The following is a 20,411-nucleotide window of genomic DNA, read 5'->3' on the forward strand; positions in this document are numbered from 1 at the left end:
TAACCTGGTGGCTCAGTTATCTAAAGCACATTTTACCTATAATAAATGAACACATAAATATCCACTTAATGTAAACAAGTGTTACTAGTTCAATTGGGGTGTTTATTTCTTACAATATGGTTCTGCCACTGGAAGCTACCTTGATATTTCAATCTAAAACATAGTGACCTTCAAGTGAATAATCTTCCATCAATTTAAATTACATCTGCATAAACATACAATATCAAATCATATATTCCTTTCCTGTCTCTCATCTGCAGCGCAGTGGTCGCTGCCTCCTCCCTGCTCCCCCCATCTTCCCAGCAGAGCCTTCTGCTCACTGGTGGGCTGCAGAGCACAAACACCAACAGGTAACCCCTGCTGGGCATGAGCATGATGAGCTGTGCTTTTGTATCATTTGTCAGCGTGTGTGGGAGCTTGTGACCGCCGATACAGTGTGCTGCAACTTTAATTTGTTTTCCTTCTTCTGTTATCCCGACATCACTACTCGGCTTCATTCACCCTGTTCAATAGTTAGCATTCTAAAATGGCCTCCCTCTCCTTGTGGAGTGCCTCTGAGGGTTGTCATGGAGCCTGGTACACAAGGCTCCCAATTGGCGTAACTCGCCTACATTTTCGCCTATCAGGAGCCAGCAGGCAAAGGACTTGGCACCCAAACCGAAGGCCCACATGTAAGGCATCTGTCTGAGCCTCACTGCCTTCTTTCCTGTCTCTCATTTGCAGCAATGTGGTCACTGCCTTCTCCATGCCACCCCACCTTCCCAGCAGAGCCTCCTGCTCACCGGAGGGGTGCGGAGCACAAACACCAACAGGTAACCCCTGCTAGGTGTGAGCACAATCGGCTGTGCTTTTGTATCATTTGTCAACGTGTGTGGGAGCTGAAGACCACTGATACAGCATGCTGCAACTTTAATTAATTGTCCTTCTTGTGTTAGCCATCACTTCTCAGCTCCATTCACCCCGTTCAACATTAAGCATTCTAAAATGGCTGCCCTCTTCCTCAGGACTGGAGTGCCTCTGAGGGTTGCCAAGGAGCCAGGCACACAAGGCTCCTGATTGGTCTGACCTGCCTAATTTTTGCCCTATCAGGAGGGGGCAAGCGAAGGAGCCAGCCCCTAACACGAAGGCCCACATCAAAGGGCCCTGTCTGAGCCTGTCTGGAGCTGTAGGAAGCACCTCTCCCCCTTGAAGCCCCTCAGCATTGCTCTCATACCGCAGTGGAGATCAGGCCACCCACTATCATAAATCAGATCTTAATTGCCCTGGTAAGCAACTCCTAGACCTCCCTGGTCCCTCTCCTCACTGGGCACTATATCTGCTCTAATCTACTGTTGCTCCTTCTCCTACTGCCCCATCTGTAACCCTCCTCCCTTCACTCCATCAGCACCATGCATCTTGATGTGCATCACCATTTTAACTGCTATGGCTCTCTACATGCCCTACTTCAATTAATGAAGTTGAATACAAATAACACATGACTTTTAACTCGTAACTCTTCTATTCTCTGACGTGCTTCCAATTGTGCACCCACCACTATTTTTGTACTGTTTCTAGTGCTTTTGGCTAAATGTGAATTTAGGTGTGCATCCACCACCATTTTCTACTGTTTCTAGTGCTTTTTCCTAAAATTAAATGTAGGTGTGCATCTAATTGTGCACCCTCCACCAACATGTACTCTTTCTAGTGCTTTTGGATGAAATCGTTCTTAGGTGTACATCCAATTGTGCATCCACCACCATTTTGAAGGGTTTAGATGTGCATTCAATTGTGCATTCACCACCATTTTATACAGTTTCTAGTGCTTTTGGCTAAAGTCGTTTTTAAGTGTACATCCAATTGTGAATCTACCACCATTTTTTGTACTGTTTCTAGTACTTTTGGATAATCTAGAATTTCAGTGTACATCTAATTGTACATCCACCACCATTTTGTACTGTTTCTAGCGCTTTTTGCTAAAATCATATTTAGCTGCGCTACCAATTTGTTAACTGATCTGTATATCTGGGCATTTCCAACATACTCGATGATCTCTGTTTGCTTGGGTGCCTGGTGTGAGTCTACTGTTGCATTGTGCTTAACCCTCTCCCATGGTATCCTCTGCCCCTCCCACCACCCCCTCCTCTTCTCTCACCCCATGGGGCTCTCCATCTCCCCTATATTTTCTAGCTGCTTCTCCATTTCATACCCTCCCTCTCTCACTAAGTAGGGTAGGAGGAAACTAAAAAATGCATTCCTGATTTCCAACCCTGGCCTGCCCATCGCAGACACCTACATCAATGTCTCCTCTAGACAGACTATCACTGATATTCTCTTTGCCGTTCCTTCTTCTAAACCATGGACTCCCCATATGGTCTCTGTCCTCTCCACTTTCTCCTCCTCTCCCATTACCGTCGGCACCAGATAGGAAGTGCTGTTGACGCACTTTGCATCTTCCAAATGCACCATTAATGTCTCTCATAATGGCACTATCATGGCCCAGGGCTCTCAGCCCAACCTCCACCTTCTTGACAGGTGTCTCCCTTCTCTCTTCAAAATTGCTTCCTCTCCTTCCACTCCTCCTTTCCCCCATTCCTCCTCCCCCCCAGTGGCAGCCTCCGACCCCTGTGCCACTCCTCGCAAAACTTTTAAAGGGGGAAACCAACTGCACTTAGCCACTCTCAATTAACACTCTGCTATCAAACACTCCTCTGACATATGTCACCTCCTTGAAGACCTTGACCTTGATGTCCTTGCTCTCACTGAGATGTGGTTCAAGGCCAGCTCAGCCACTGTTTTCTCCCTGAAGGCTATACAATCCTATCCAATCCCATGCCCTCATGGTCTGGTGTGGAGTGGCTCTGATCTTCCCTGAGTGGGTTCCTGCCTCCATCATCCCCACCCTAACCTCCTCATCATTTGAAAACCTAGACTAGAGCTGTCTGTCTTACCTAATTTCTCTCTCACTCTGGCTAACATCTACAGTCCCCTGGGCCATCCTTCCTCTTCCTCCCCCAAACGTATCTTCCTTGGGAATTTCAACATCCCTTTTGACTGTCTTGATGGGTCCACTGTTCTCTTCCGCAACCTTTGCAACACTCTTTCCCTCTCTATCCTTCCTTCTTGCCCAACCCACTCAGCCGGACACACCCTTGATGCTCTCATCTCCACAGACATCCCTCTCTCTAAACCTCTCATCACCTCTCAATCCTGGTCTGACCACTCTGTCCCCTCTTCTCACCTTGACCTTCCCTGTCCCCTGACGCCTCCTCCAGCACTGCCAGTTTCCTTCTCTGTCATTCGACCGATGAAGCGCATGTTAGTCGCTGCATTTGCTTCATCCATCATCCCTCCACCGAACCCCCCCTTTTTGGACTCTCCCTCTGACTCTTTTCTTGCTAACCTTCACCTCTCTATCTCCAACACCCTGGACATCCTTGTCCCTGTCATGAGGTTCTGCATGAAGCCTGCCTCCAATTGCAACTCTTGGTATGACTCCGACATGGCTGCTTTGAAGCACAACTGCAAAGCTGCAGAGCAGAAGTGGCTGGCATCTAGTTTATTCTCTGACAAACAGGCCTGCCGCCTCCTACTTCAAAGGCAATATCTGCTCTTAGAAGAGTGCTCATGTCCAAACTCATAACTCTGGAGCCACCAAGAACACGGCTGAACTCTTTAAAACCTGCAAGGAACTTGCCAATCCTACCGCAGACTCTTCTTCCCCTCCCCCTCCCAGACCTTCTGTTCTGCACAGGCCTCCCCCTTCTCCAAAACTCTGGACATCATGTCCTCTCTGTCTTCTGCTACCCCACTCTAACCCCCCCTGCCTACCTTGGCGCACCCCTAGATCCCCCTATACTCGCCTCTTTCTCTCACATTGCACCAGATGAGATCTCTAGAGTCGTCTGCTCTATGAAAGTCTCCGCTAAACAGGTGCGCCGCTGCTCCTCCAGAACCATCAAGGACAACATTGTCTCTCTCGCTCCAGCTTTGGCTGACCTCTGCAACCACTCATTTGCTACTGTCTCCTTTCACCAACCGCTCAATCACTCTCTTGTGCACCCTCTCTTAAAAAAAGCTGTCTGCTGACCCTTCCTGCTGGCTAACTATCGCCCTATCTCCATCACCGCTTTCTTGGGAAAACTCATCGAGAAACTGGTCAACCCAATCGACCCTCCATGCCAAAATGGCCAGCTCCATCCACAATCACCAGTCTGGTTTTAGGGGTGCCAGAGCCATGGAAACTGCTCGCGTGAACCCCTGTGAAGACCTACTCTCCAGCCTGGATTTCAACTCCCCCTCTGCTCTGATACTCCGTGACCTCTCTTCTGCCTTTGACAGTGTCAACCATTCCATCCTCAGAAACCATTAACATGATACTTTAGGCATCACAGACAGGGCACTGGAGTGGCTTACCTACTTCCCTCCAAACAGACCATAACAAGTGGAAATGGGTCATTTTCTCTCCTCGACTACACTCTCTAAATGTGGTGTCCCTCAGGGCTCCATTCTATCACCATGGCTCTTCAGCATCTACCTGGAACCTCTGGCCTACCTGATCTCCACTCTCTGACCTCATTTCCAGTGTTATGCAGATGACCCACAGCTCTCCTTAAAACTGCAATCTTCCACCTCCTCCTGTTCCTCCCTCATACTTGACTGCCTGACTGCTATTCAGGCATGGTGCTCTGCCAATGATCTATGCCTCTCCTTGTTTCCCCCCTCTCTCTGGCCTGACTCCTTGGGTCCCATCACCTCACCGACTTGTGAGGCAAAAAACCTTGAGATCATCTTTGACTCCTCTCTCTCTTTCTCTTCACACATCACAGACCTTTCCAAGAAGTCCAACTTTTAGCTCCACCTTCTCTGGGGCATTCTATCTTTCCTTACCTTCTCACAGAATCTCAATGTCTCTGGAGCCCTGGTTCTTTCTAGGCTAGACTACTGCAATAACCTCTTCCTTATCCTGCCTCTTTCCTCCCTTCACCCCCTCCAACCAATCCAGAATAGGAATGCAAGACTTATCCTTGACCTCAAGCCCAGGGACCACATCTCTCCAGCCCTAAAATCTCTCCACTGGCTCCCGGTGACCGCAAGGATACAATTTAAGACCCTTTGCATCATCAACAAGGCTGTCTGTGGCCTGGGACCGCTTTACATCCAGCTTTCCCTCCCTAAATACCTCCCAGCCAGGGTCCTTCGTTTTCTGCTTCCAGTTCTCTGCAGGTCAAACACTTCTTCAAGCAGAGAGTGGGAGGTAGATCCCTTTCCTTGTCTGGCTCCTCCATCTGAAATGGCCTCCCTCTGCACTTCAGACTTGAGCCGGATCTCCTTAAGTTCTGGAAACTTCTCAAGACTTTCCTTTTCTCCTGTTCCTTTCCTCTCGCCCTCCCTTGCTAACTCTCCATCTGCCACTGTGACTCCTTCTACCTTTTTTCTCCCTTCACCCACTTTAACTAATCCAGAATAGGGCTGCAAGACTTATCCTTGGCCTCAAGCCCAGGGACTGCATGTCTGCAGCCCTAACAACTCTCCACTGGCTCCTACTGACTGAAAGCATCACATTCAAGACCCTTTGCATCATCTCTCTACATCCACTTTCCTCTCCCTAAATACCTCCCGGCTAGAATTCTTCAGGCCTCCAGCTCCAACTCTCTGTAGGTCAGATGCTTCTCTAAGCAGAGAGTTGGAGGTAGATCCCTTTCATCAGCAGGAGCCTCCCTCTGCCCCCCTCAGACTTGAGCCAGATCTTCGTAAGTACAGGAAACTTTTCAAGACATTCCCTTACTCCTCCTCCTTCCCTCTCCCCTCCCGTGCTAATTCTCCCTCTGCTGCTGTGACTGGTGCCTGGCCTCGTATGAATCTTACAGAGGCCAGGTCATCAGCGACCAGTCTCCCCCAGCATCCCCTCCCGGATTAACCTGATTATGCACCTCCCCATCCATCTCACTTTTTCCCTTTCCCCCTCAACACTTGCACAGCCTGCTCGTCACCCCACTCTGGAACTTCACCTTTGTCACTCCTTCCCCACATCCCAACCCTGTCCCCTACTTCCACCCTGCCTGCGCTTTTTGTTTCTGCACTTGCACAATAAGAATGGCACAAGGCTGAGTACAACTGTTACACATTTTTTTGTCTTTTGTCCTATCCCCCTTTTTGTCTTGTGGCGCCTGGAAACACTTGTGTATAGGTGCCATACAAATGTCCAATAAATGAATAAATAAAATAAATATAGTCCATCTAATCCTAACTGCATTCCATGAATAATACTGCAAACCTCCATGCCACCACCCTGCCTGGGGGATCATTTCTAAATAAAACAGGGCAACACTGCATGAGGTTGTGTGATGTTAACAATTGAAACAGTGTGCTTAACCATATATCTGCAGTCCCTGCAGAACAATATATAATGAATCTGAATCTGGCCAGGGCATAATGGATATTTGGTTCCTCAATAAAGTTTCAACGAGTGAGCAGATTTGTTTCCATTGGCAGCAATGCCAACCTGGATTTGGTTAGCCACTGCCTAGTCCTTAAGGCTGGCACCCATGCCAAATATTGCTCACATTGATTAAATACATTAATTCAAAATCGAGCAAGATTTTGATTTTCTTAAAGCTCAATATTTTCCTTGATTTCTTGCTGTCTGTCCCTCATGAATCGATGGATCCCTTTTCGATCGCCTCTCACTATTAAAGTTGTTAATTTAAAAAGGTGGGGACTCCCCATCACTCTAAGCTCTGAAGAGATCAAATTGAGCCATGAAGTCTTTATTGCAAAGCGCTACAAACCACTGCGTTGAGGAGAGTAGGATGTGTAAATGCTGTAGAAATATAGGATCATATAGATAACCAGATTAATACCGGCCTCATTTTAGCTTCTAATGAAATTAATTAGTTGACCAACATCACTATGGATTGTGTAGTTGGACGACCCATTAGGAATGCAAACACTTTTAATAATGTGCATTCTAAACATTGGATTTGCATATAACATGAATACTCCCAAATTCAGATCCATACAAACCTTTAACTTTAAATTTAGCATTGTAAACTTGCAGGATCACTGGCAATGGTTGTTTCCTCGAAATACTTCATGGTACTCAGTATGCCTCGACTTGTCTGGGACATGTGTGCTGCTTGACATTAGCCTAACCATTTCTGTGACAACACAACTTCCAAGTAGGTAAAGCGCAAAACAGTTTCTAAGCGTTCACACTCATAACTAAATGGATAATTCAGATTTTTCTTGTGGATAACTGCAATACACTTAGATTTACTAACATACATTTTCTTTTTGCTGTTGTTCATTAACCTACAATTAGCATTTATTATAGCAATAACACCTGATCCGGCAGGCCGGATCGGGTAGTAACGGCCCAGGGCCCAAGGTATGTGATCGGATGTTATTGCTGTTAGAACTCTGGACTTTAAATCCAGAAACCTAGGGTGCTAAGAGTAACATATTTTGTTTCAATTAACGCAATGTCCCATTCATTGAAACAACATACTTCCTTAAAATGACCGCCATGGATCTGCAAGGATCCATTTCCATGGTGGCCAGCAGGGACATGGAGTGGCAGCAGTGGCGGAGGAAAGAATGCGGTAAGTGGGCAGTGGAGTGGGAAAGGATGAGAAATCAGAAGCAAAGGGAGGGCAAAGTGGGGGAAGATGGTGGGGGATTCAGCCCACGATCCAAGCAACCTGATTGGTTGCCCTTCCCACCGGGTAGTAATAGGTGCAGCAATGCCTTAAGAATCCTAACCAGAAGTACCATAACTCAACACAGGCACTATCCTTCCTCCAACTAAGGGGAATGTCCTCATTTAGTGTAACCAGATCTTCTTCCAGGGCACTAACATAAATAATAAATAGAAGGGGGCCATGGCACAGACCTGGCACACCCCAGTTCTTTTGGGAAATAGGACCACATGTTCAAGGGAAGTTTTGATGCTGTTTATTGGACTGTCAAAGACATGAGAGTCTAATAACATGCCAAATAACCTGTGAATTGGAAAAGGGCCTATCCAGGTAGGTCTACAATCATGTTGTTTTTGCTCCCCCAGAAATATGAATTTAATTATCAGTCTGATGCTGCCCAAAATGATAGCCCAGCCTCAGAATTTGTCACTGAACAATAGAACCAACATCAACCCCGGAATATTTTTCTGCCGTGTTCGCCATCATCATTGGAGTGCAGCTGAAGTGCGGTATCTCTTTAGGCACAGAGGGCAGGGGCCCAAACCTGTATCCCCTTTAATAAGTAATGGTAAAAGCGTACGCATTCCAATATTTGCAAAAACTGTGTTAGTACCTCTACTGAGAATGAGCATGGCTATAGAGACTCTTCTATTGGAAGGTGCCCACTCAGGGGGGAATCAAATCTCTTTGAGCTCACTGTCCAGAGCAGAAATGTACATGTGATCATAATTTTGGCCCATAGGACAAATTGTGTGGATGTTTTCGTTCCCAGTAGAGGAACTCTCATATTTTGTTGCGACTGTTTTTGAACTTTGTAAAAAGAATAATCTAATATAGTTATTAGAATGAAGTACTGTATGGGCTTTGTTCTGAAGATGTAGAATCCTTGAAGCACATCTTTATATGTTGTCCAGCCTTGCAGGCTCTTAGAGTTCAGACTTTTTCCAAATGTGTTCATGTTGTAGATTATCTCAATGAGGAATCATTTTTGTACATGATTTTTAGTGGCCAACATGCATCATTATTAATGGCAGTCATGAATATTTTAATTCAGTTGACATTGATGATGAATTCTAAAAGGTGTGGAAAGATTAGAAAAATGTGTGAGATTGTATTTCTCTTGCTGTACCATATTTCATTTTTTTTTTTAGAAGCTTACCCAGATTTAAGATTGATGTGAGAAATGTGTATTACTTTCTTCCTTGTGAGACATAATTTTATAATTGTATCATTGATATTTGTGATTATTGTGCTTTGAAGTGGTTCTTACATTTCTCTTTGGTATGATGAATTGGTTTCAATTGTTTAAAATGAATGGGTCCTTTTGACTTTTATCCTTTCTGTAATTTGTTAATTGCTATAATACTGTTAAACTTTGCTTGCTCTTGATCAGTTTTGTATGAAGTTTCAAATAAATCAATACTTATAACAAAATAAAGAAAATGTTCTATGTTTTCCAGTTCCTTGTTCCAGACCTGTGTGGAAACCTGAACACCTTGTTCCAGACTTATAAAGTGGAAACCTGTTTTTGGTGGGCATACCTGCTACAAAAGGGCTAATAATTTTCAAATTGGAAATTATCCTCCAGACCACAATAGGAAGGTGGCCTCTAAAGGGTTTTGCTGGAATGTCTACAGGGAAAGTTAATCTAAACATTACACTGGTCTTTTTTGGAATAAAAAAGCAAATCTATAGGATAGTTAACAGAAAGGCTTCAATTCACCTAATAAATCAGATGGAAAGGCGATTATCCCTTTTAAATTAGGGGAAGTACTAAAGCAAAGAAAAAACTATACCTTATTCAAATATGTAGTGATTCATGAGAGGCATAAACTAATCAGCCAAAACAAAGTTTTGCTGACATACCTTATCGCTCCACTCTGAATTTCCAATGTGACCTACTGATGAAAGAGGCATCTGCTGCAGGCTTCTGCCTTTTAAACTGCTCCCACAACACATGGGTGCATCTACATCCAGGTAACCTATTGTGCTCCTAGTGGGGATTCTGATACCTCTCCTAGATGGAAGTACTGGATTATTTAGGGATAAAGATGGGAATAGACACTTCAAGGGAAGCCGCAGGACAAAGTGGAAATATTTTACAAGGGCGAATTAGCAAGGAGATCCCTTGATCTGGGGAAGAAGGGAGTAAGGGGAGCTCCAGGAAAACCAAGAGGCCATAAACATACAGAAAGAAGACTTTGGCTGTCATAGCTTTTTCTGTACACTACTTCCTTGTATAACCTGCTGACTGCTACTAAATCAAGGGCTCTGGGTATGGCACTTCGGAGGAGAAAATATATGTAATTGAGAAATGTATTGGCCTCCAGAAGAAGGCAGGAAAAAGGACCAAACTACTGTTATGGTTTAACTATATGTTGATGAAAACCCCCATTTGGTGAATAATTTTTATTAAATCATCTTTAGAGAAGAAAAATCAAAACGGAAATCTTGTTGGAGATGTAGCTGCTCAAAGTCTCTTGCATTGGGTGAAGACAATACCTCCAGGAGAGTTAATGGCTCTCCACTTAACCGCCTCTGAGGGACAGTGACTGCTGGAAGAAAGAACTATCGTACCCAGGAAGCACTGACTAGAACTATGGCAAAAACCTGCAAGCAACTTTGAAGTATTTCCTTGGACTGGGAAAAGTAGGGGAAATCCTCATTTTCTCCAATGGGCCTCTTGAAAGGATCCACAGCATACTGCTGTAAATCCAAAGGGGAAGCCTTTTGCAATTCTGGTTGCACAATCCAGCATTTCTTGAGTCAGGCACAATGAGCAGATTAAGATGAATTTGAACTGCTGGTGAGCTGCTGACCCTATGTTACTTCCCAAGTGCCCGTGCTTTGGGCTGTGCTTCTTCGCATTGAACACAGGGGTGGACTGGCCTATACGGAACTCTGGAGATTTCCCGGTGGGCCTCTGCACCCTGGGCCTCTTTTCTGTGGTATTTTGTGAAAATGTGTAATTTGGGGCCACTTTGAACTTTATTTCCAGGGCCTCTTTTGGTCCTCAGTAATTATTTCCAGGGCCTATTTTAGTTCCCAGTCCAGCCCTGATTGAACAGCCCAAAGTATCCTGCAGATCTGCGAAGTAGAAGTCAATCACCACTGACCCATATGTTCAAGGGTGACTCGCCACATTGAGGGATCCTGACAAATTCACCTGCTTGTTCAACCTGTGAGCCATCCATTGAGCGATCGAATTGCAACCTTTTTATCCACCTCTGCCTGAATCTGAACATCACTAAGCTTGTGAAGCTGCTCGTGGACAGCAATAAAGGCCCTACTGCTTGAGTTGGAGTCCAGATGATCTGCTTGACTGGTTCAAATCACAACTTGAACTATTGAGAAAGAACTTAGAAGACCTGCTCAATGCTGTCTGCTACTACAAAATACTATGGTAGTGTTTGAATGGACTAGAGTCCCCTAAACACTAGACACAGTCAATGCACCATCGCCTACTTTAAAAAAGAAATTCATAAGTAACTGTTGTGCAGTTACTGGTTTATGAATTTCTGCTTTTTTCCTCCATCCTGGCATATATATCCGGAGTCACTGGCATATATCTAAATTTGCATTGATCATTGTGTTTATTTTACAGGGGTTGGAAGTGTTAGTGGTTTGACCAAAACTTTTTATTTAAGTAAAGTATGTTCATAAAATTCCTCTATGAACACTCCTTTCATTTTGGTAAAACTGTTCTATTGTTGTTTGGTTGCTTCTGTACTAGTTTACATCACGACTGGGAGTTTAGCCTGCCCTCGTTTGATGCTACCTCAACAGATAAAGGTGGTATACATTTCCTTTGGGTACCTGGTTCACATGTATGACCAGATCACTGCTGATCTATGAGTAGTGGGCTTAGAATTGATTGCTCTTTCCATACTATTTCTGACGAATATTCATTTCATGGCAGATACATAACATAAAACACTGATTGCTGCTGTTGCAGTGGCGCCTTAAACCCAGGTTCGAGATTGTGCTTGGTTTGCTTGACAGATGCAGCTAAGGCCATAAAAGATTAGAGAACTGAGCAAATATGTACATTTGATAGATACTTTGTGAATGTGCTGACATTTAACGTTTATATGTAGAGATTTAAAGTGTTTTTCCACACTGGCAGAATTTCTGACCATCCTCCTTACCTGTGCTTCTTCTTGCTGCTTTTTCAGTTGTTCCATCATCTGCTGAAATTCGGTCTCTTTTTGCTCTGCCTCTTCTAATGTAGCCTGATTTTGTTCCTCATACGCCATGGCAACCACAGCCAGGATCAGGTTGACCAAGTAGAAAGAGCCCAAGAAAATCACTAGCACAAAGAAAATCATGTAGGTTTTCCCAGCAGCACGTAGTGTCTGTGGAAAGGGGACAATTGGTTTAGCATTTGTTAATGTGTCGATAGAGAGTTGTCTGGCCGCTATGTATACATGGTTTCTTATGACGGTAAACAGACTCCCGATTTTCTGAAACCCATTGCATTTGAGTATATGGTAAGTCACAGCATACTATTTGTCACAGATTGCGGATTAGTAATGTGTTTCCTCAGCCCTGATCTCAACCCTGATTGCAAGGATCTCATCACATTGACATTATATTCCAGCAAAACAGACATAGTTTACAAGGCTTGCATGCAGTAGTAACAAAACCCTCAAGTATAATATTCTAGAGGTGAAAAGCAGTTTGAATGAAAAAGAATCATTAGTCAATGTAAAATGGAAGGTCGTCTCACTGGGTTACCCCTCATATGAAGCAGTAATACACAATGGAGTAAACTGAAATGATTCCATTGATTACATAGTTTGTGCACTTATTATCATTATTGATAGGGTACTTATTGAGTGTGGACCTTATTTCAGGAAGCAACAGAGCACTTTACAATCATAAAGCAAGATCATGGCAAGGGAAGCAATGAAATAAGAGAGTGGGACACTAACAGGAGAGGGGGGCAGGCAATTTGTCAACAAGGCATCTACAAGCAACCAGGGGAGGAAGCAGTGGGGAGCATATCAATGCATTGTAACTGTTGCAATCCACTCGTAATAATTACTTTAAATTGGTGTGCCATTTACTCGGGCCAGGGAAATACCACATGGTTGAAGTGGGTATTCAGTGAAAAGAAACAATTCCATTTCTCTTTACCATTACCGGAAGAGGTGCAGATGAACTCTGAAAATAGGCGGAATCCACAAGTAACTGCCCACATTTGTCAGGCTCCTGTGCCTCTCCTCTGGCTGTCATCTTTCTTTCTTCTCACTGGTGCCTCGGGCTGCATCCCCCCCTAAACACTCAACCCAACAGGAGTTCCTCACCCTATTGTCCTCCTCAAGAAAGTTTCCCTCTCCCCAGCACACCACCTTTGTCCTGGTACTACACTTCACCTCCCCAACACGGACATAGTAAAGGGACTATCTAATACCAGTGGCCATATATGCTTGTAGCTTATTTTTCAAGAACATAGGCAAACAAAGGTTGCATGGGACCCGCTTCCCTGAAAAATAAAAGGAGATACCCATCAGAACCATTACTCTCTTGTTTTGTGGTAGATATGGCCAGTAAAGACGTGATGCCCTGGTCAAGGCCCTTGCTCACATTTGGCCAACCTAAGGATCGGGCTGGCGGGTCTTCATCAGCTCTGTCTGCCCCAGAACACATAGCTTAATACCTGCATCTGCAACAGTCCCCAACAATAAGCATTCATTCAAAAAGGTTCTTTAGTTTGATAATGGTCTGGTTGGGTATTGTTGCATCCTTTCTAGACAACTGCTGTTAAGAAGGAGGCTTTCCCAAGCATAAATCCATATACGGTAGATAATATGAGCTACTAACGAATCGTCATCCGGAACCATTAAACACCCTCTATCAAAGTAGGCACAGTAAGTGTTCAATTATTTTCCAATAAAATTGCTTAAGTCCTCACACCACCTTGAAATGAGAAGACTGCTTCAAAAAAGTTGCTGTCCCATATTTCATATTAACACTGAACAAGGGTGAACCCTCTGGTGATAGCCAGTCTGGCAATCATGATTCATTTAAACGATAGCCTGTTCATCATAATTCCGGATTTCACATCCTACCTAAATAGCACCATGACATGAGTCAGTTCTAACACTGTTAGTCGGAGGCTTTTAATTTTGGCAAATACCATTCCCTAGAATGTGCACATCTAACCACAAAATGTAAACATATGAACCAGTTCAGCATATGGGGTTTGACAACTGGACCAGCTATCTTTATCTGTTTAGCACCAGCATTCTACTTTATTTGGGCTAAAGTTCAATTCCAGGACTGCTTTATAATGTGGTGTATTAATTGACACAGGAATTACAGTCTTGTGGAATTTATTTAAGAGATATTTCTATAAAAGTACCATCAGGTTTAGTATTCAGAGTGATGGACCAATTTTCAACTTAGTGCTTTAGTTTCCTGTAACATCTTATATACAAATGAGATATGGATGTCTTCAAAACAGATTAATGTAAATAAGTATTGGATGAAGCAGTAATGGTAGAGATAATTTATTTTGGGACATGGTTGAATATTTAAAGATATTTAAAAAACAGAAGTATAAACCTGGTAGTTATCAGGGCAGAATATAGCAACCCAGAGTTATGCATGCAGAGACAATTATGGAATGTCACAGTCTGAGCATATCTTCTGCCAGTCATGTATAATGGCATTTAATGCCCTGTATTGCCATAGTTTGTAAAATGGGATTCCCGGTGTATTAGAAGGTAACACAATGTAAACTTTGGATAAAAAAGAATGTGAACAAGTCTGATATCATGGCAAAAGTCTATTGGCAATTGCTAAGAGATAAGAAATGTAATACTGAGAGTGCAGGCTAGCCAATTTACCAAACAAGCTAGAAATACTTAATTGATCCCATTATTTGTCTGTACCCCCAAATGAAATTTAAATTTGCTGAACTTGAGAAAAAAGTACCAGAGGACATTAATGGTGAGACCTTTAAATAAATGCAAAACATGAGGGGTCTGCCTAAGATTGATGAGAGAAGATTGACCCGTTTTTAAAATTATTTACTAGTGGTATATGTATATATATATAAGGTCTGCATTGTGTAATGATAAACTCAGTTTGTGAGTTTGATAAAACAATGGTTTTATTTAGATTTAAGGGGGTCATTTCAATAGTCAGGAGTCTTGGTTTAGCCCACCAGGTAATTTTGAAAATGTTTTGCAGGTGCAGTTGGAGACAGGATGAGGAATTTGTTTCCTCCTTGTCCTTCCCACGCAGCCTACAAAACCTCTTCATTATACGCTAACGTGATATTTTCATGCAGATATACAATTAATAGATTCTTACGGAATCCAAATGGTGTCTGGAAAGCATTATAAACATTGCATGCACATGACGCATCAGCACATAAATTCTAATGTTGAAGGTTCCTTGCAAGCAATTATCATTTTCTCTATAAAATTAGCCACTTAGTTTATAGTATGACAGGGCCTCAAATATTTTATCTAATTGTACTGCCATGGTCGGAGGTAAAGACTGCAACATAATCAGCATTTAAAAGAAATTTGATTTGACAAGCCCTCAATGCAATAACTTTATTGATTTGTCTTTGTTGGGTATTATAGATTGATGGTTCCATTTAAAGGGCTAAAAGCAAGGATGAAATTGGCAGTCCACAGCCCACCCAACAATTTCAGCAATCTGTGATAGATGCATGATGATACAAATATGGTTCTTATGACCTAAATATAAACCTGTGCACAACAGATGAATCTCTTTGGAAACTGTTCCTGTCTAAAAAAGCCTACATGAAATCCCATGAGACTCTATAAAAGGCTTTTTCAGCGTCTAAGAGTCTGACAGACAAGGAATATTGTTGGTTCACATTGGCATCCAAAGGTGCAACAAAGATATACCTGCCTCACATAGGTTGTCAAAGAGACACCACACGATTATTGCTCTCATTCAACTGGTTCACAAGTAATTCTAGTAGATATTATTATCCCAATTCAGTAGAGAAATGTGTCTATATGTTCCCAGGTCTGTGTTCCTTTTAAGAACAATACTGATATCATCTTTCCAGGATCATAATAGAATGAAGACGGGGTGAATACGTTGCTAAATATTTTCCATTCTTTGACTAGGATCCTGTTAAACAGTCAGCTTTATTTTTAAGTGTTTAAGATAGATTTTTATTCCATTTAGGTGACCAGTAATTTCAGGGCCTTAGCAGCTTAGTGTGTCTTCCATATTTACATTTCTTCAATGCAATTTTTCAAATTATCTTATTTTAATCTTATTTCTGCTACTTTGCCTATTTAGCAAAGTTGGAAATACTGTTCGACTTGGATCTCATTCAGTATGTAAGATATATATGAAGCTTTTAGGGCAAAGTTAGAATCTGCATAGACAATGTCGATTTTTGGTTTGCTCTTAAATATATTATGAAATATAAATGTTTGTTATTTCTTGCCTTATATTTAGCTGTTACTTTAAATGCACACCTTTCTGCATGAATGCATTGAAGGAGCCCATACTAATTTGATTCTGGGTTTGTGCCTATGTTGGCAAGGTATAGGACATAGAACAGATAAGTGGTGACCTTAGGAATTGGGAGTCCCCATTCCCAACTACAAAACGTGACACATCAAACACACCAACCTCCAACCACCAAGAATCACAAAAACCTCAGTAGCAAGGCTGGCCATTCAGTGGATTCCATTTGCACAAGGCTCAAGATGGCTGAGCACATGGCCAGACATAATCCTGATACGACAGTCATCCCCTTCTCAATGGCAGTATTGCGTCGTTTGGATTTATGTTTGAAGAAAGGCCCAAGGTTATTCAATTTTGAAAATGTACATTCAGTGCGACAGATGTGTAGGTGCAATAAACTACACATGACAATGTGCTTACAGGGTTATTTTCCTCAATTACATGTATTGTTTATTGTTCCAAAAGCTAGAGATATTTTACATAAGGTTTTAAACTATGAGCAAGCATCCCCTTGGTTTTGAAAATGTGTTTTTGTTGTTGCTGGCACTCAACAGTAACATTGAACAACAGTAACATTGAATATTAAACACTGTTTCTGTTGTCACATTTAATATCTAATGGTTTGACTGTCATTTTAATTTGACATTACCCAATTAGTTCCACCAAATGGCATGAAATAAGCAGTACATAATCAAATAAATGCAAATCCAAGATAAAGGGAACACAGTCTTATTAGCAAGTGGGCGAACACACTGTTATGCATGTATGTTAGAGTTTGTTCATTTGGAACACATGTAGTTGGAGATAGCATGTGAGCCAATAAAGTGTGCATAGTTTGTTCTTGCATTTCTTGTTTCGTGTATAGGGCGTTATTACCTGACTTTGCAGTGCTCACCCACTCTATGCCTCAAACACACACCCCCACAACAGGTCTGATCTGTTTGCCTCTTATAACAAAGGTTCTTCAATCTCCTTTTGATACTTGACCCTTCCATCTATAAGGAGATCACACTTCCCTCCTTGTCAGTAGGCTACATCGCCTTCTAAACCTCTTTCTGGCTTTCAGCACTGTTACCTCCTTCTTTGGTCAGGCTCACCCCGGAAAGCACTGTTTGCACAATGTGATGCCTACAATGAGTGCCAGTTTCTAATCTCCCCTTCCTGCCCTACCTACTAAACATTAGTGACGCTCCAGATCCAGTTGACTAGACGAGATCCCGACTGGCTGCTGTCCAATAACTGAAACTGACTCTGTGGTCACTTACTCTTCTATGCTCTACTGGATCACCTCATTCCAGACCACAAGATCCAATATCCCCTGTCTAATCCAAACCTCAATTTCTCACTTGCAACATTCCTCAATGCTTTTCACAGTGTGCTTTCTCTTTAATATCCATCTTGTCCCGTGGCCTCTCTCCTTGCTTTTTTGGTCTCACTTTCTATTACTACTCTGAGGGTGCCCAGATCCTGATCAGATTGAACAAACCTTGACTCCCTTCAATCAATTTCCCCCTCTGTCCTTCTACCATCATGGATTAGCTGCATAATAATTGCCTCAAATTAAAAAAAGTAACTAAATGTAGGACCTCCTTACCAACCGCAACCCTAAATATTTATCAGAATCCACCTGCCCTCCCTCTCTTGTTTCAAATCCTATGCTTATGCATCAAAATCATACTGACCTCTTGCTCACCATGTACTGATCTGAAGGAGGGGTGGTATGCTATAATGACCACCTTGCACTTTATTTGACAGAATTGAAATGATATATCCTCTCCAAATTAATATGAAGTCTATGCACTTTAGACACTATGGCTTTTTATAAACTATGACTGTTCGCTGTTTAAATTGTATGGCCTGTACATATGTAAATGTTTTATATAAATGAATGCACAATAAAAAAATATTGACCTCTTTCCCATTTCCCAGATAATGTCAGTAGTTAGCTCAAGAAAATACTCAAATGTGTTAGCACATAGTGACTGTGCAGTATTCCCTCTTCGCCTCAAGACTGAACTATGCCAACTGTGTTTACCTCTGACTCCCCTCAGTGCTTGTCTGCCAGTTCCAGTAAGTCCAAAATAGTTCCACCCATCTATTTTCCAGCCTCGAAAGTCACAGCCATATAATACCAGCCCTTTCCACCCTCTAGTAGCATTCATTTGCCAAACATATCAAATTCAAATTGCTTTCCATCGTAACATATCCTTCAGCGACCGTGGGTAACCTTTCATTAAACATCTTTTCTTCATTAGACAACCTTCTTTCTGTTCCTCACTGATGCAGGTTTCATCTGGAGGGTGCACAATCTCTGTCCTCACTCCTAAGCCCGAAAAGCAGCCCTGTTCATGGATTGCCTCCATTCCTGACCATTTTCATTGCTGCAAGGCCCCGGAAACCTGGCTCTTCAAACAATATCTCTCCTGCCACTCTGTCCTCCTCCCCTTTTGGTCAACCGGGGTGGCAGACACCATGCTTCACAATACTTGATGATTATGATGATGACTAACTTGAAGCAGTATATTGTAACGTGAGGACTCATGGTCGGTTACCTTGTCCTTTCCATGAACTTCATGATGCATTCACTGGGGCTATATCATTTGGCAGTGCATTGTGCACATCAATACTGCACTCCTGTATCCTATCCTTTTCCAATAGCAAAGAAGATATAACAGGTAGCTGCTTCCCCAGAAGAACCTTTGCATTTGGGGGGATTTCTGGGTAGTCTTATAGAAGAAAAGAGGAGATGGGTGTCATGCCTGCGTCATGGGCGCATACATTGGCGATCATTATGGACCTTATTTCCCATTTTCGAGACTTTGGTAATTTTCTATTTTTTCCAACAAACTTCAATTACCACAATGCACTTGGCTATAACCATCTATTCCTGGCTATTCCTATTGGTCATCATCGGAACTACTATCCCCAGAAGCCCTAGGGATTTGCTCTGCTTCCACCAGCTCAGGAACAGAGAGGGAGGTGGCCGATTAGTCAGGTGCGACCAATTAGCCTGCCTCTGTGCTGGGCTGGGCAGTATAAAAGCTGCTGCCTGCAGGGGCTCAGTCTCTTGCATTAAGAGTCCTTCCAGCACCTTTTTGCTTCGAGCTAGATATCTTTGTATGCGGTTCCTCTGCATTGCAGCCGATCATGCTCCGCTGCTACCTTCTGTCCTTGCCTTCCAGGATCCAGCCTTGCAGCCGATCACGGTCCACTGCTACCTTCCGTCCTTGCCTTCCAGGATCCAGCCTTGCAGCCGATCATCGCTCCGCTGCTACCTTCTGTCCTTGCCTTCCAGGATCCAGCCTTGCAGCCGATCACGGTCCGCTGCTACCTTCCGTCCTTGCCTTCCATGATCCAGCCTTGCAGCGGATCACGCTCCGCTGCTACCTTCCGCCATTGTCTTCCAGGATTCAGCCTTGCAGCCGATTACGCTCCGCTGCTACCTTCCGCCATTGCCTTCCAGGATCCAGCCTTGCCACCGATCACGCTCCGCTGCTACCTTCCGTCCTTGCCTTCCAGGCTCCTGCCTTGCAGCAGATCACGCTCCACTGCCTGCAACCTACAGTCTTCGTCCACTGGGCTTCCAGTCTAGCAGCCTTCCACAGTCCTCCTGCAGCCTTCTATAGTCAGTGGTCCTACTCCTCTGGGCTCACTCCTTGCTGCCCGGCCCTTCTGGGCTCCTTGCCGTGCAGCATGCTTCACTCCGCTGCCCTAAGCCCTTTCCCTCGGGGCTTCCTTCCTTACAGCCCTGCTCCTTTTGGGCTTGCCCATTGATTCCCTGCTTTTCTGAGCTTTCTACATTGTACCCTACCGTCCTCTGCTATCCACATCAGTTTACCTTCATTATTTACTTTCAGTTATTACAGTTCCTCTGTTTCCTGACTGCTGCTCCCTTGCTTTCTACCTTGTTTTCAACCCTCAGTTCTTTCTCCCTATCCAATCCTGTTATACGGCTTTCCCTTCATTTCCTTCTGCTAGTTTGCTATTCGATTTCCTTTTCCCTGGAGTTATTTGTTAGTGTCTTCTCTTGTACTGTTTGTAGTCCCTTTGTACAGAGCTTGTCTGTTGGTTTCCATCAGGCAACCTCTGCCCCTTCCTTTGTCTAGTTTCTATGTTACTGACACCCATAGCTGTTGTTCCAAGCCATGAGCAAACAGCGTGGGCCTCTGTTATAGCAAACTGTGCAACAGTTTAGAGTTTTCCTAAGGTTCGTGGAATACTCTTTTCCTATATCTGCATACACCCCAAGAGGGAATCCATTCT

The 20,411-nt window shown here is 43.4% G+C and overlaps 1 protein-coding gene across 2 annotated transcripts in view; it reads right to left on the minus strand.

Moving 5' to 3' along the window:
* Positions 1–20,411, minus strand: part of LOC138488902 (sodium channel protein type 2 subunit alpha-like) — a 1,546,115-nt gene that overhangs the window by 616,248 nt on the left and 909,456 nt on the right. For both annotated transcript variants that reach the window (XM_069616296.1, XM_069616295.1), the window contains exon 10: positions 11,825–12,031. In XM_069616296.1, coding sequence (XP_069472397.1) covers positions 11,825–12,031 — 207 coding nt within the window. The remainder of the gene's footprint in view (positions 1–11,824; positions 12,032–20,411) is intronic.

This window comes from Ambystoma mexicanum, chromosome 9, assembly GCF_040938575.1.
Source record: "Ambystoma mexicanum isolate Mex_15411 chromosome 9, UKY_AmexF1_1, whole genome shotgun sequence".
Taxonomy (NCBI): domain Eukaryota; kingdom Metazoa; phylum Chordata; class Amphibia; order Caudata; family Ambystomatidae; genus Ambystoma; species Ambystoma mexicanum.